The sequence below is a fragment of the Aplysia californica genome, unplaced genomic scaffold (assembly GCF_000002075.1).
Source record: "Aplysia californica isolate F4 #8 unplaced genomic scaffold, AplCal3.0 scaffold00060, whole genome shotgun sequence".
NCBI classification, from domain to species: Eukaryota; Metazoa; Mollusca; class Gastropoda; order Aplysiida; family Aplysiidae; genus Aplysia; species Aplysia californica.
The window spans coordinates 833821-850681 of NW_004797330.1; the positions used below are offsets into that span (position 1 = coordinate 833821).

Below are 16861 nucleotides of genomic sequence, written 5' to 3' on the forward strand. Positions count from 1 at the left end.
AGGCCAGTGTAAGGTGGAGCGCTTGCACCAATGGCGCCCCGCCACTGGGCCATACATGTATAGACATTCTCACATGTAGGCCTACCTTGAGGTTATGAATAATACTAGAAAACTATGCCAACGGCGCACAGCACCGATGGCTGCTTGATAATCTCTTGCCCACAAACGTCTCTGCGGGTTCGGCTTTAAATTTTCTAGCACTTGATGTCGATTAGCTCCTGATTCTCGCTGAATAGCAGAAACTTAAAAAAAACAAAAACGAACTGCGCCAACTTGTCCTGCTGGCATTAAAGTGTCGGTGTCCAATGACCAAATTATAGCCTTTAAAAAGGGCTGGCAAACGCCATAAGTGCGGGGACTTACACTCAAATCTACATGGCAGGTCTAGGCGACCCGAGGACTGGCAAGGACGTGTATTGGATTTTAAAAAAACAACCAACAAATAAAAAACATCTAGTAGATGAGGCAAGACCCGCCACAATTTGCGTCTAAACTCTTGTCTCTACCAAACATGGGCGCGTGCTAGCAGTCAAGCTCCCCCCCCCCCCTTCCTTTCTTTCTTGTCCTCAATAACCACGTTTTTTTACAGAGCACAATAAATAATTGATTGTACGTTTTCCTGTTTCATTAAAACCTTAACAATAGACATGCCCAATGTGTCCACCACTGTACGTGCAGTCTCGCCCGCCCGCACAGGTCCGCCAGCGCAATTAAAGTAGGCTCTGCGCTCTCTGCTCAGCGCGTGGATCCTCTGTGACGTAACAACAACAGATCTGTCCCTTTTACAAAAGATTCTCTACTACTACTACTGCTACTAGATCTAGTGTAGTGGAGGATCTTTGCTTTTATAATCTCCTTGTGTGAGGAAGGTTACTTGAGATGGCCCGTGTTTTTAGATGGAACAGAAGGCTCCGTCAAAGATTCTCTACTACTACTACTACCCCTTTATGTGCAGACAGAGTGGGGCCACGTTCCCCGCAGCTTTTTCACGTCTGGCCCCAATTTGGGGAGCGGCCAAGGACCTCTGTCACTGTGTAACCTCCTTGGGAGCGGCAGGATCAATTTACAGGAAAAGCTTTGCGAGCGACAGAGTACAATGTAGAGTCACCAACCTCTCAGTTTCACCTCCCTTTTTGAGGAGAGTCCCCTCCTCCAAGCCCCTCAAAAGGTTGGCGACTGAATTTTCACGCTGCAAGAAAATTTATCACACCTTCAGTTACCCCCGGTTATTACTCTTTGCACACAATACAAAGGGAGAAGTTGAAACATAAAAGGCGTCATCCTTCACATTGTCCCGGTTCTGAAAGGACTTGCTCCACTAAATGATGATATTCACCATACTTACTACATTTATTATAATGTGCGCATGTTCTGATTCTGCCATTTTATTTGTATTGGCTCACGCATGTCCAAAAGCAAAAGGAAATTAAAGATCAAAGAAGACTCATTATATTATACACATTAGTACATTGACTGGAAGAGTACTTGGCCCTAGAAGTCAGATAGATTGGCACCACCCCACGCCACTGTGTTATTCCGGGTGCCCATTGCGGATGGGATCGTGTCGGGTCGGGTCGATAGCACGACTCATCGCCTGAAAACAAACACGTTTATTGTTTTTGAGGCGACGAGTCGAGCGAAAGGTTTGTGTCACAATAGCCACTTTTACGGGGTGCACATTGAGGAAGGGATCGGGTCCGGTCGGGAGCGATTGCCCCACTCGTCTCCTGAAAACAAACACGTTCGTTTTGGAGTCGACTAGTCTGGCGCGATCGGCTTGTGCCACGATAGCCGCTTTGCCCCCTCAATCTGGCAAGCAAACTGACCCAACCCGACTGTGCCAATGAGCACTCCGTATTATATTAATATTATCCCAATACATATACACCGCCACCCTCCCTGTACCGCAAACTTTGTATAGTATAGTATGGGGTTTTACGGCGCTCGCAACAGCATAAGGTCATATGAGCGCAGCCGCAAACTTTATGCTCGTCCCAAGGATAGGCAGTTACCAAACAGAGCTTGACAGTGCTACATTATTAACAGCGAGTGCCCAAAATAATAAACGAAGAATTTTCATCAGTGGCAGTCTTTATTTTACAATCAAATTTAACCAAATAAAAATAAAACATAGCAATAGTTATTAAGCACATGTACCACAGCATCAGTTGTTTGATGCAATGAAAAACATAAAACTACTAAAGAGCTGCTGTGTTTCATTGCTGTTATGACTAAAAGAACAACATATGCCGATCCAATAATACAATGTACCTTTCTTTTCTTCAGATTTCCTATGAAGTTATAGACATGTTGTACATTTCACTTTCATACATCATATACAATAGCCTACATTGTATGTTAAGTCATTCTCTTTATCAAAGAAGACTCTTCCGTATCTCAAAGTAGTTAGAGCGCCGTTAATTCATGTTCCTATGTTATACGCCCCTGGTAGAATTTTGTTTGATAATAATAGTTGTTAGGTTTATATAAAATTATTATAATTTTATGTGATTTTCTTCACCCCACAAAGTGTCAAAATGAGTTCCAAAATCTAAATGCGATATATGATCTTAAAACAAACTTGTTTTCAGTGAGTGGGGAAGGTGTTTTAATCATATTATTCATAAAGATACATATTTTGTACGTTATCTGCTTGGCTAAATGCTGTCGAAACTGAACCAGCTACAGCACTATGATGGGCCTCCAAAAAATTTGAAAATTAGATCCACAATTAAATGTACCATGTGCCAGTGTCAACAATCCATGAATGGTTATTAGAAGGTGATTTTAATGTTCACTATATGATAATAAAAAATCCCCCAAAACATAAAGAAAGCAATCCAAAATTGTGCTATAATCATTGCCGTTTCTTCTTTTTGAGAGGTAAGCACTTTAGAGAGCTGTGCAAGGAAAATGGTGGCTTTTTCAAATTCTACTGTGAACAAAGACAAACATGTACAATGTACTCAAAGTCAAAGGACTTTCCCGTCAAAGGAATTTCCTTTCATGAGATGTTACAGTCACAGGGTTAAGACATTTTGAATCAAATTAGAATGTGTGACCTTGCCTCCTTTTTCTCACTGACAAAATAGAAGCACTGTAAACTGTTAAACTAAGTAGGCCTCCGTTATCAAAATAAATCACCACATACCACTCTTTTATTTACCATTATCACTAGATCTATTATTTCTTTTAAGGAAAAGCAAAAAGTAAATGAACCACTGTTTGCACCTTTAGAAGTCATGGTTTTAAACATGATAAAAATCTTTACTTTCGCTCGTATGTTAAGATCTACTCTTGATCTCAGAGTCCCAACATCTATACCAACTTTGTTCCACACACAAATGCATGAGAGTTTTTCTCCATATATATAACATATCACTTTTCTCATTGAGCATAATAGTACATTATACTTATACACATACATGTTACTTGTTTCAATTAAAATATCATACGAAACATGAGGTCTTTCATTTGAAGAGACAGCGGAAAACCTGATTTTTCATTTTGTACACATAAATTTAAAAACAAGCACAGTCACAGAAGGGGCTCTCATGGTCTCACAGTTAAAGTGTTCGTCTCTCATTCAGTAGGTCCCAGGTACAAATCCAGATAGAGAGATGGAAAATTTTCTTCTCTAAAAGTCTCTTCTTTCACATTCTTTCCTGCTTACTTGTCTTTCAGCCACAGCTCTACACCTAGCCTTCTCAGACAAAGGCAAAAAATCTTGGAGGCCACGTGTACAAGTTGCGCATGTTAAAGATCCCTTGGTGGTCCAAAATAGAAAAAAGTAGGCTTCGGCCGCCACCTGGGCAAATTAAATTCAAAATTTCTCATTAACTGAAAACGTTTAATTTAATGTGTCCTGGCGCTCATATGACCTTATGCAGTTGTGAGCGCCGTAACCCCCCCTCCCCCCCCAAAACAACCCAACCCCAAACCAAACAAACAAAACAAAATCACAGAAGACACCAGTACACATTAGCAATAGGCTACCATACTAATGTAAATGTACAGCAAACACAAAAGCTAAACAACATGTAATTCACTTTAATGACTTCCTTTCTTGACTTTGAGCCCCTTTTAATTCAACCGTGACTCACCAATTAACATATATTATGTACATATAATATAAATTTTTTGTTTACCGTCTCCTTTCAAAGTTTCAACAAAAGTGCATTTTTTCTATTGCATACACACATAACATCCTTTAAAAGGAATTTAAACATTCGAAATGAAATTATGTCTGACAAGATTTAAATTTAAAGTATAAGACCAAAAATTATAAATTTTGCACGTAATGCATTTCAAACAAAAGTACAGGTGCACAAAAACATTATTGGGGAAAAACTCATGGGGGAAAAACTAGATCTACACTGAAATGTGAGGGCAGGATGGTGTTGCAGTCTCAAACTGAGCAATTTGCAGCCTAAGTTCCAATAAATCTTTGATTGTAGGGATCCTGTGCATGCACCCAAAGGGTGATGTTAAATGTAGGGCCCACATACATGGCCCCAAAAAATTGTCATGCAAAGTCACAACAAATTAAATTTATGAATGAGCTGGAATGTTAAATTCTCTTACAATTACAAACAAAGTGAACAAGCTACAGTACAAGCACTTGCAACACAAAATACAGTGGAAACCTGATATAACAGGGATGGTGGGAGTAGAGAAAATGTCCTGTTATATCCGATCCCTGTTAAATCAGAAATGCAAAGGAAAGTAGGCATTTGTGGACTAATCCAGCTGCACTTATTCATGGGTAGTTTCCCTTGCCACAAGTACCCACGAATAGGGGTTTTGGCACCAACTTTCGCCTTGCCCTCTTAAACCACATCAGAAGAGCTTGGTCCACGACATCTGCATCGGGTAGTCTCATGTTCTTTCGACCCAGAGCAAACTTTCCATTGGAGTATGCTGCCACTATTTTCTCTCTATCCTTGATAATGGTGTGAATTGACCCTTGTGGAATGTCGAACTGACAACAAATCTCTGCCTGTGGAGCTTGCTTTTTGTCAACAGCCTGGATTATTTTGTATTTTTGTCAATTGAAAGGCATTTTCTCTAGCATTTGACATCTTTGGTGACACACTATGCGTGCGTGTTGCTAGGTTTCAGGCGAGATCGAGGTCTGCGGCACACCGCAGCCCTCTCTCGCTTCACACGCTGCATGTGCTTGCAATGGCATGGCTTGCGTGGGCTTGCTCCATCACTGCGTTACTCTGTCTCTGTCTCTCTTACTTTTTACTCATTGTTAACGAGCCTTTGTCCCTGCTATAACCGGTTGGGCTCCGATGAGGCCCTGTTATTGCCGATAACTTTTAATAGAAACAAAGAGTAGGAAAAAACGGGGATTTTAAAAATCCCTGTTATTACCGGATCCCTGTTATTACCGGGCCTGTTATATATGGTTTCCACTGTAGATCATACTATGAGACAAAACACGTCATGTAAGTGCTGAAGATTAAAGTTATCATTAGAGAGTAGTTTAACATACAAATAAATAAAGACGAGATAAGGAAGATGGATGTTTTTTATAGGAAAAAAGGAGCAAACCACATCAAAACACCCACCAACCACCCACTATTCAAGAAAGAGAAAGGCATATATTATATCAAGTGCACAAACACACACATGCTCAAGCATGCACATAATAGACTTTGCTCAAGCATGCACACAACCACACTTAGCAAAGGAAATCAATACTGACTGTGCATAAATTTGTACTTAGTGTGATTCAACAAAATTATAGTTTTAACTCATTCATCAAGTCATCGTTAGGAAACCTTATAACATGGATAGATTTCTTTTAAAAAAACATTTTCCACCCACAACAACCAAAAGTATTCCATTACACAGGTACAGCTGTTGCACCCAAATCCAACAAAACAGGCTTGGGAAGATGACCTAAATCAACTCTCAAAAATCGGATGGGAGCTTCCTCTTTGACATCAACACTGCCATCATTTGCGACATCTTTGTGCTTTTTACTCTCATGCCTCCTTAACTTGCTCCCTTCTCGACATTTATAAGGGCAGTGAGCACATTTGAAAGGTTTGTGCTGCTCATGAATCCACATATGCTTTTTTAAGTTTCCAGCTGTCTTAGCAGTATAGTTACATTCAGTGCAACAATATGGCCTGGTCTCTGAATGTACCACTCTGTGATGATTCTTTAGCATGCTTTTTAATTTGCACTTATAGGTACACAACGAGCAACTAAATGGTTTTTCGTTAGAGTGTACAACCATGTGTTTTTTCAGATTAACTTTTTCTTTACATTTGTACCCACACTTAGGGCACACATAAGGCTTAACGTCACTATGTACAGTTAAATGTCTTTCATAATGGCATTTCCAGGGGCTTGAAAAGTCACATATTTTACAGGAAAAACGATTCATCCGAGTGTGTTGTTGCATGTGATGTCTGAAATCAACCTTTAATACACAGGAGAAATCACAATACTCACAGTAGAAAACATCTTTGCTATTGTGTTCTGACATTGCATGTAACTTTAGTTCTACTGTCCTAAAAAATGTGAGACTACACTCTTTGCATGTGTAACATGCCTTCCTTGTATGAATCCTTTGCATGTGTCGCTTAAAATCATAACTTTCATTGGTCGCAAAAGAACACTTAGAACACGAAAACCTTTTCACTGGATTATGCTTTTTCAAATGTCTTTTCAGACGACTCAAGGATTTGAATGCCGTGTTGCAGTCAGTACACACAAAATCTTTATTATCTGTATGTGTTAGCATGTGAGTCTTTAGGGCACTCTCGGTCTTCGACTTGTGTCCACATTTTGTACAAAGAAAGGGTCTCTCGTTTGAATGCATTAATGCTATGTGTTCATCCACTTTTCTACATGGTGCACTACAAATAGGACAAACTGAATGTTTTGCACTGTTTGTTTTGTGCCTTTGTGAAATATTGTGATCCTTCAATTCTTCTTCTGATAAACAAGCAAACCTACACAAAGCACAAGCAAAGACTCCTCGAGATGGATGGGAGGCTGCAAAATGTGACATAAGTTGCTGCTTTAGTCTACACTGAAAGTCACATAATGGACACAAGAAAAAACCCTTTTTACCTTTTATCATCACAGTCTCATGACTAAGCATATGTATCTGAAACGACAGTTCCTTTTCAAAAGCTTTGTCACACTGAAAACACTTGAAAGGTTTCTTAATTTTGTGAACAGACAAAGCATGCCTTCCCAAATCGATCTCATTTTCAAACATATGACTGCATGTTTCACAAGAGAACTCTTTCACAATTTTAGCACTCTCCTGTGTACTCATATCACTGTTTTCCTTCGAGTCCAATGTTTCTTCTTTAACACTTGGCACCAGGTCACTCTTAAGGAGATCTTTGCCACTTTGGTTCCTTTTCGTTGATTTAGGATTTTCAACATCAGGAATGAGTTCACATTGAACTCCTGTATCCACTTTAATATCAACAGGAAATACGCTTTTAACATCCACAGAATCTTGGATAGTGTTAGAGTGATTCTCTGCAAGTAGTTTCTGAAAAGTGCCTGCACTCTCTTGTCCTGAATCAACACGGAAAGTTTGGTTTTGTTCCACTGTACTCAAAGTTGTAGCAGCTAATGGTATAATATTATCAACTTGTCCATCTGAAGACGCACAAACAGAAGGCTTCAAGTCTTTATCCTCGGTTAAGTGAACTGCAACAGCATCAGCACTGCTCAGCTGACTTGCATCTGAGACAGAGTGGGCATGTTGCCCACCACTGCGTGCCAACTCCATGATGGTCTCAGCCACATACTCAGGAAGCTCTTGACCATCTAGGTCGAGTACCACCATTACATCACCATCTATCTGGTTTCCGAGATGGTTGTCCTGTATCTCAATGTGATATTGAATGCTTTCTTCTGGAACGTCACCCATTGTAAAAGATCGAGAGACAAAATTGGTTGCTTTCCTTGGGTACGGGCTGAGTTTCAGTTTCAGGTGCCTCTCGGAGTGCAATAAAACACAGTTCTGAAAGAGATGAAGGGTACACTGCGTTAGATACTTACAATGTAAACTCAACTTTTTAAAGATAGAAACTGACAAGGGTAACCATCTTAAAGCAAAACTTAAAACAAACAAACACCTGAAACCTTAAAGCAAGCCTCCACTAAAATTGAAACATATGAATATATATTTATCACGTATTTTAAAAGAACTAAGCATATAAGCCAATAATTAAAGCACCTAATCTGATTTATGAAAGCACAAATTTTTGTACAGCTGTAACTATTTTATTGTAATAGAAAATGTTAACTCCCCAAAAACACCATTTAGATCATTTTGGAGATGGGCTGTTTTGACTTGTCCCATCAGAAACAATCTGGGCAGTGACAGAGTGGAAACCACATCTTCACATCGAGACAGATATATGTAATATAGTTTTTTTCAGATCAAATGTGCACATAGGAAATAAAATGCCACATAGCAAGTTCAAATGCCACATAATAATAATAATAATGGATTGCATTTATATAGCGCATATCCACTTATGCAATGCTCTATGCGCTTAACATGATACATGATATAATGGATTTACAAATCAATTTTAAAGGTACATAGTGTTACATACTCATGCAAACACATATTCACTCACGCACGCACCACACACACACATACATACTCACATACACACATACGCACATACAACATCTACAGCTTGGATGCATTCTGTCTAATCGAAATATGATGAAAATAGAAATGATTTTAGTTTCTTCTTAAAAATTTCTAGATTTTCTGCTTCTCTGATCGTTTTTGGAAGCCTATTCCAAACAAGTGGGGCAAAATATGAAAAAGAGCGTTGGCCATATGATTTGTAATTTATTTTAGGCTTAACAAGGGTTGTTTTGTTACTTGATGATCTGAGTGTTCTAGGAGGCACATAGAAAGTTCAAATGTTCAATAGGAAATTTTAGTGCACGATTGTGCGTAACAAGTTCAAATGTACAAATAGCAAATCCAAATGTAACACAATAGCAAGTTCAAATGCCACTTAGCAAAAGCAAATATCCTCCACTAAGATTATCCAGCGTGAAAAGCATTTTGAAGTGCTCAAACTGAGTTGTCGACAACGATTAGCAGTTTAATTTTAAGGTGAATTGATCACTGTTAAAAAAAATCCCGAGGATGCTCCCGCGGAAAGAAATTCAGATAGAACTGAAGCAACTAGACATCAATTACAATATGCAGCATGGCTGATGCAGTACATTTAGCGGTATGAATTTGCCTTCATCGATGAGGCTGGTATCAAGTTGTTAATGAAGAGAAACTGATGAAGAGCATGGAGTGGTCAATGCTTTGTTCGAGTAATGCAGGGTCGAAGGGTACTGAACCGCACGATGCCATAGGGGCCTAAATAACTATCAGTGACGAGGGTGGCCTTGTCTTTCACGACTTTCAAGTAGAGGGAATGGCAGCTTTCGTTTCAACCCATCCCTCTGAGAAACTGGTCTAACAATCCCCACAACAAAGTATGCTTTGTATGTAACAATGCTCGTGCACAAAGGCAGGCTTTAAATGGCAACTCATCAATAGATTGGGGAAGAAATATCTACCCCCCTTCACACCTTTTCTTAACATCTACGAGAATGCTTGTGAATTTGGAAATACGATTTGAAACCGTGGCTCGGTGAAGCAAAAGACCAAATGCTCACTCAGCCGACTCATCAACAAAGGATGGTCACAGTAACAGACTTGCCCAGATACTGGAAAAAAACCAAGCTGTGACTATAGTGAAAATGGCAGCAGCCTTCAGATCAATGCAAGCCTATAAGCCATAGCGTTTTGCAGTGCAATAATAAGTAAATAAAAGTAAACTTGGCTTTAGATTTCACTCAGTGAGTTCTATAATATACCAGAACTATGTTGATTTGTATCATAACCATTCGTTTCTGTTAAACATGTGAGTTTATTTTCGGTTTTTAACATTTAACTATTAGGCCTACTTTCGTTTCACGTGATTTCTTCCTTGTGGCACCACACGGCTTACGTCTAACTTGTTCGTGGCCAAAAAAACCCAAGCCCTTTCACTTTTTACCTTGATATACTTCTTATACTTTTAGCCTCCTTTTTAGTTTTAGTAAGAGCGTTACGGCACTTGCAACACAATAAGGTCATATAAGGGCTGGAGATTAGAGGTGTTACAAGAGAGTAACAGACACAAAAAGAAGGAGGAGAGATCAGGATGATAGGTGTTAGATAGGAAAGAAGGAGCAAACCACACCAGAGCACCCGCCAACCACCCACTTAGCCTCCTTTTACTCTAGTTCAAGCATATTTACATTTGAATTTGCTATGTGTTACATTTGAGATTTCTATGTTTACATTTGAACTTGCTATTGTTGTATTAGGACTTTTTATGACGTCATTTGTATATTTGGATTTGCTTGGTGTAATTTGGTCTTTCTATGCGGTCTTTGAATTTGTTATGTGTATATATTTGAACTGAAAAAACTATACAATCTCTAGAAAGTACCTAGAAAGATCGTATTTCCGCCATCTATTTTTGCCGTCTTCCGGGGTTTCCCCCTAGACTCTTGGGTTTCCCACGTCAGTACAGTGGAAACCATATACAGTCAAACCTGCCCTGACGGCCACCTCTATAAGACGGCCACCCGTACAAACGGCCACTTTCCATTGCCCCCCTTGCGTTTTTTCTATATAATTTTACTGTGTAAAACGGGCACCTGTCCAACGCAGCCGCGGCCACCATATTTTAACACACAACCCGTATCACACTAAGCAATAACACCTGTCTTAGACGGCCACCTTAGTGACTCCATTACGTTTTGTCCTAAATTGTGCCTTGGCCCCTGGCGTTGTAGACGAGCCATCACAATTCAATCACCTTCGTTGTTGTTAGGTAGTCCCTCCAACTGATCATGTTGCGTAGGCCCCTCCCACTGTTGACCAATAGCTACCACTTTTCAGCTGCTGGCGAGGTAAGCGTGTGATCCCTCAAAACCCATAAGCCCCGCCCAGAATGAATACACAAATCGTAAGTGAGATGAGTGGTCACTGTTTACCCAGTCTGTAACAAAGTAACAAAGGACGTCAACATGAACTTGGGACAGAAGCGTTGCTCGTTCTCCGAATGGTGGCGACCCATGTGTTTGTTTTAACATGGCACTCGGTCTTCCTCGTCAGATACCTTTCGTTTTATTGTCACCCTTGTGCAAAATCAGCAACAAAATAAAAATTACCAACAAAATACAAACCACCACCACCAACAACAAAAACAGAAACAATGCGGCTACTTTCGATTGGGACCTCAGATGGGAATGGTTCATTTTTTTCATCTTGATCAGTCCTGCCTAAAACGGCCACCTGTCTTATACGGCCACTTTTCTCCTTGACAATGGGTGGCCGTCTTACACAGGTTTGACTGTATAAAAAATATAACAGGCCCGGTAATAACAGGGATCCGGTAATAACATGGATATTTTAAATCCCAGATTTTTCTTACTCTTTGTCTCTATTAAAAGTTATCGGCAATAACAGGGCCCCATCGGAGGCCAACCGGTTATAGCAGGGACAATGGCTCGTTAACAATGTGTAAAAAGTAAGAGAGCGAGAGAGAGAGAGAGTACAGCAGTGATGGAGCAAGCCCATGCAAGCCATGCCACTGCAAGTAGAGCAAGCACAGGTAGCATGTGAAGCGAGAGAGGGCTGCGGTGTGCTGCAGACCTCGATCTAGCCCGAAACCTAGCAACACGCACGCGTAATGTGTCTACTGTCACCAACGATGTCAAACGCAAGAGAAAATGCCTTTCAATTGACAAAAAAACCCCGAAAAAATCCAGGCTGTTGACAAAACGCAAGCTCCACTGGCAGAGATTTGTCGTCAATTCGACATTCCACAAAGGTCGATTCTCACCATTATCAAGGATAGAGAAAAGATAGTGGCTGTATACCCCAATGGAAAATTTGCTCTGGGTTGAAAGAAGATGACACAACCGATGCAGATGCTGTGGAACAAGCTCTTCTGATGTGATTTTAAGGAGGCAAGGAGACAGTTGGTGCCAAAACCCCTGTTCGTGGGTACTTGTGACAAAGGAAACTACCCTGCATTTCTGATTTAACAGGGATCGGGTATAGCAGGACATTTTCTCTACTCCCACCATCCCTGTTATATCAGGTTTCCACAGTAACTGTTGACTAGATCTCGCAGTGTTTGGGGTTGGGTTTTTTTGGTATCAATTTGTGTTAGCGCTCATATGATCTAATCCAGTTGCGAGCGCTATAAAACTCATTAAAACAAAAAGTTTGTGATATCTTCTATAAAGAATCTCAGCAATTCTCGTTCCATAAATTTACCTTCTCCTCAAAGTTGTACACATACACACACACAAGCGCGTGCGCACACACACACATGCGTGCACACACAGCCCATGAAACCTAGTGACGTTGTCCATCGCATGCTAACACAGGGTGCCCCTTACTGTGAGATCTAGTCAACTCAAAGATTCTCTACTACACAATCTTTGGTCAACTGATGAGGGAAGCCCCGCAAGACAACAAAAATAGATGGCGGAAATACGTCATCTATATTTCAGCTAATCGCAGAGGTATGCTAGGTGCTCGCTGTAGCTTCATGTGTAATTACATGGAAGCTACAGCGAGCACCTATATCTCACCGTGGCAGGCCCGCGACATGGGCTACTTCACTAGATTTCATCGCCAACAGCTTGGGCTGTGTGTGCACATTTGTGCATGTGTGTGTGTACGTGCACGCACGCGCTTGTGTGTGTGTGTGTACAACTTTGAGAAGAAGGTAAATAAATGGAAAAATAATTGCTAAGATTGTTTATAAATAATCAATAGGCCCAACACAAATTAATACCAAAACCCCCCCCCAACAAAACAAACACGGCGAGATCTAGATCTAGTCAACAGTTATTGGTGTGGGAAACCCAAGAGTCTTGGGAGAAACCCCAGAAGACGACAAAAATAGATGGCGGAAATATGTCATCTGATCTATACTTGGGCCAATCACAGAGGTGTGCCAGGAATAGATCTAGCGCTCGCTCGTGCAGCTTCAAGTGAAAATTGCAGTGACCAGTGAGGAAAACTTTGATGCATATTGCATTTGATAAAATGGCTGTAGTTATTCGAACAGGGTGTGTCAACACTATGGAATTGTACTCGCACAGGGTGTGCGCACAGTAAGAAATTTTATTCGCACAGGGTGTGTGAAAACTATGAAATTATATTCACATAGGGAGTGTGAGTGAATACTACAAAATATTGACACAGGGCATTTCAAAAGAAGGATGGAAATTAAATGGGCTTAGCATTTCCTCATTTTTCCCCCTTGTCGCGTAGGGACAAAGATCATGTAGATAATTTATTCCTCTCTTTGAACCAATTTAAAAAAGTGTCATCACAATTTGGTGGAGCCCTCTTCGAAAAAGTGCAGGCTTTGCGAACAGAGTTAGCCGACTTGTGTGAAAAACAATAAAAGCGAAATTAAAAGACTGTGCTTATATAAATCCTTTTCTTTTTCTGAAGAAACGAAAGAGAGCTTGAAACGAAAGAGAGCTTCAAAACAAAGGCTATATTGCCATCTGAAGCAATGCGCCGACTTCTGCGAACACTTTTCGGGTGAAGTGAACAATCTTGTGTTATCTTTGGTAGGGATGGATCTAAAATAATTCTAATTGTGCAGTGTGATACAAAAAAACTCCACTCAAATTGGATTCAAGTTGTGTATTGCGCTAGCATCCGCATTTGTTGCCATTTTATAGTCCAAAAGTTGCCACAAAAATGGCAAAAGTTGCCATAAAAGTTGTCAATAATTTTCAAGCTTTCAAGACAAATATATAGCAATATATGTTGGTAGAGGTAACTTAATCTAAAGCACCAAAATTTGTTGTGTTCTGTTTCAAGCATCCAGAAGATCATTTGTAGTTTGTAAAATCGTGAAAAATACAGGATTCACAACAGAATGAAATCAAAATTAGAACAGAACATAAATAACCACAAAAATTAACAAATAAGGGCCTGTGTCCACCTATCCGAAAAGTGGCCCTTTTAATCCTAAACGTGTGTTATTCAAGAAAAAGAAACAGGATATGTAAATAAATGGAATCACACACAACGAGCCTGCCAGTGTCAGAACATGTACATGTTTTCGGTTTTGGTGGAGACACGCTCTCACACTCACATAACACATTTCATTTTTTTTTTAAACGGTAAGAGCGCGCTCACATAACCTTAGCAGTTGCGAGCGCCGTAAAACCCTACCTCTACATACATACAAAAGGTAAGTAGGAACAACATCAAATTAAATTATATTGACATTACGATGAAGGCCACCTTTATTCTCACCCGGAGTGAGAGGCGAGCAGGGGCGAAGCGTCTATATATAATCAAATAATCACTGCTTCCCTTCCTAATTTTGAAACATTGTCGCTGTCAAATTCATCCATAAACGTAAACCTCTTAAATTAAATGTCAAAAGACGTTCGTAATCAACAATGAACAGTATGCCTAACATTCAAAACGGTTTCACGGCCACAGAAATAGCCTCCTCACCCCTCTTGGGCCACTCCATAAGCAATCGCAAGCTTTGATTAAGTAAGCTTAAAGTGAGGCTGGAAGAGTCCACCAATATAGTTGAAGGGAACATGTGCATAGCAGTCTAAGCTGTTTCATTGCCACATATACCCTGTTCACCCCTTTGGGGTCACAGTTAAATCAATCTCAAGCCCTGATTAAGTAAGCTAACTAACACTGGTCGAGTCTACCTCACAAATGTGAGGGGAACTGACTCCTCTAACAATCTTTTCACTGTTGCAAGTGCTTGCTTTTTTTCCTCGACTTTTTACCGTCCTATAATCAGATCGTGACCTCGATTATGACACCAGCTCCTGGCCGCGGAGGGCTAACAAAAACAGTCAAATGTAAAATTTTTAAAATGATAATTGTCATGTTCTACCAAAGAGTTAGACTCACTGGTAGAGATCTATAACATATAGATCTAGTACTGATGTCTCTGCTTCTTTGCTTCGTGTTTATGTTTTCACATCTAAAGTTAAATTTAATTTTAGTTGGAACTGATATTTAATAAGATACTTTCCCGATTATTTTGGCGGTTGAACATACAATATGAATTCCGGATTTGTTTTCATTCACAACTCAGAGTCGCCGCCTCGAGTAAGATTCTTGTGTCATATCTACAGGCCATATCTGGTCCCGTTTCACTTTGATTACCCTGTCAAACAAGTCAGCCTTCGCCCCTGCAGGCGAGTCTTGTGGCTATTCTCACCCGGTGTGCGTTCACCAAATTTTGCGTTCACCCTACACCACAGAATTCTACACTGTGATAACAGAAAAATTGTAGAATTCTGTGCCATGAACAAACGTTCCATTACAACTGTAGCCTACTAAAAGCGTACAATTTTGTCTGTGGGCAGTGGAGAGAGAGAGAGAAAGAGAGAGAGGAGTAGCGCGAGAACTTCCGGGCAAAACAAAATGGCGACCCGCGTAGTTCGGCTCGATTCGAAAAGTTAAATAGCCGTAGCATCTTTGTAGACAACCAAATTAATTTACTTTTGTGTTTTAACATCATATTTTAACTCTGTTTTGGTCAATTTGATCGTCCACACCGATAGACAGTATTCAGAAAGAGACAGAGAGAGAGACAGAAGAGGGGAGGAGTTGATCTTGCGAGACTTCCGGGCGGGTGAGAATAGCCACTAGCCACTTTCTACGATGAACATAAAAAATAGAAAACACATGATCAGAGAACAACAATAACAACAAGAAAATAAGTAGATCTAGATCTAGTTTCTAGATATCTAGATTAGATTCCTAGAGTACAGTTGTTTTAACATTTAGATCTTTACATAGCCTTTGCCAAAAGGTGGGATACCCAGGTGGGACAAACGAGGTCCAAAATCAATGTAGGCTCGACCCTGTGCAAATAGAATTATTTCTTATTCGAACACCAGGTGTGAATAATCACTTCCTAAATATTAGATATTAATATTATATATATAGAAATAGATCTAGATCTAGATAGAGATTCTAGATCTAGATATCTAGATCTCTAGATTCTAGAACCATGGCTAATCCTGGCTGTGGCTCTCAACAGTTATTTACACTTATTTGCCTGTCATCATGCAACTGAATCTTTGAACTTATGAATAGATAAGGCTAATGCCTAATTAATGTGGATTTTCTCCCCCCAAAAAGATAAAAAGAAATTAGATCTAGAATCTAGATCTAGATTCTAGATACTTAGATATAAGATCTAATCTAGATTCTATATCTAGATCTATATCTAGATCTAGATATCTATACTCTAGATCTAACCGATATCTAGATCTAGATATTAGATATAAAAAATCTAGATCTAGAATCTAGATTCTAGATTCTAGATCTCTAGCGATTCGTTATCGATAAGTGGTGGGTAACAACGTGTTCTCACCTAAAATTAGTCATTCACCCGGTTTGGAATTTACATGATAAATGTTTTTTTTAAAGAGTAGTGTAATGAGCACAATGTAGACCTGGACTCCACAATGGTCCGTCTTATGCCAGCAACATACCAAGATTGAACTCTATAAACACTTAGACTGTTTGGTGTTGATCGCCATTTGTTATTTCCATCTTCTTACTTCGTCGTTCCTTTCCTTTTCCTCTTCACACTTTTTATTTTCTTCTTCGTTTTCCAGAGTTTTCACTGTTCCGCAGTCAAGCTGCTTGAATGTTTGAGCTTGTCATCAATTATAATATATTATGATAGAAGAAGTCTCAGACAGAACAGAAACAATAAATTATACGTATATTGTGTAATTTAGTATAATGAAAAGGGGGGGG

At 39.8% G+C, this 16861-nt stretch overlaps 1 protein-coding gene across 2 annotated transcripts; it reads right to left on the bottom strand.

Moving 5' to 3' along the window:
• Positions 1-5568: 5568 nt before the first annotated feature.
• On the bottom strand, positions 5569-16669 carry LOC101853068 (oocyte zinc finger protein XlCOF6). Of its 2 annotated transcripts, none has more exons than XM_005093238.3 (2): positions 16591-16669; positions 5569-8008 (listed from the first exon to the last, which is right to left on the bottom strand). In XM_005093238.3, the coding sequence occupies exon 2, from the start codon at positions 7913-7915 to the stop codon at positions 5855-5857; it is 2061 nt and encodes a 686-aa protein (XP_005093295.1). In that variant the 5' UTR covers positions 7916-8008; positions 16591-16669; the 3' UTR covers positions 5569-5854. The 2 variants fall into 2 exon arrangements, with proteins under 2 accessions (XP_005093295.1, XP_005093296.1); XM_005093239.3 differs by lacking the exon at positions 16591-16669 and adding an exon at positions 16470-16584.
• Positions 16670-16861: the final 192 nt, after the last annotated feature.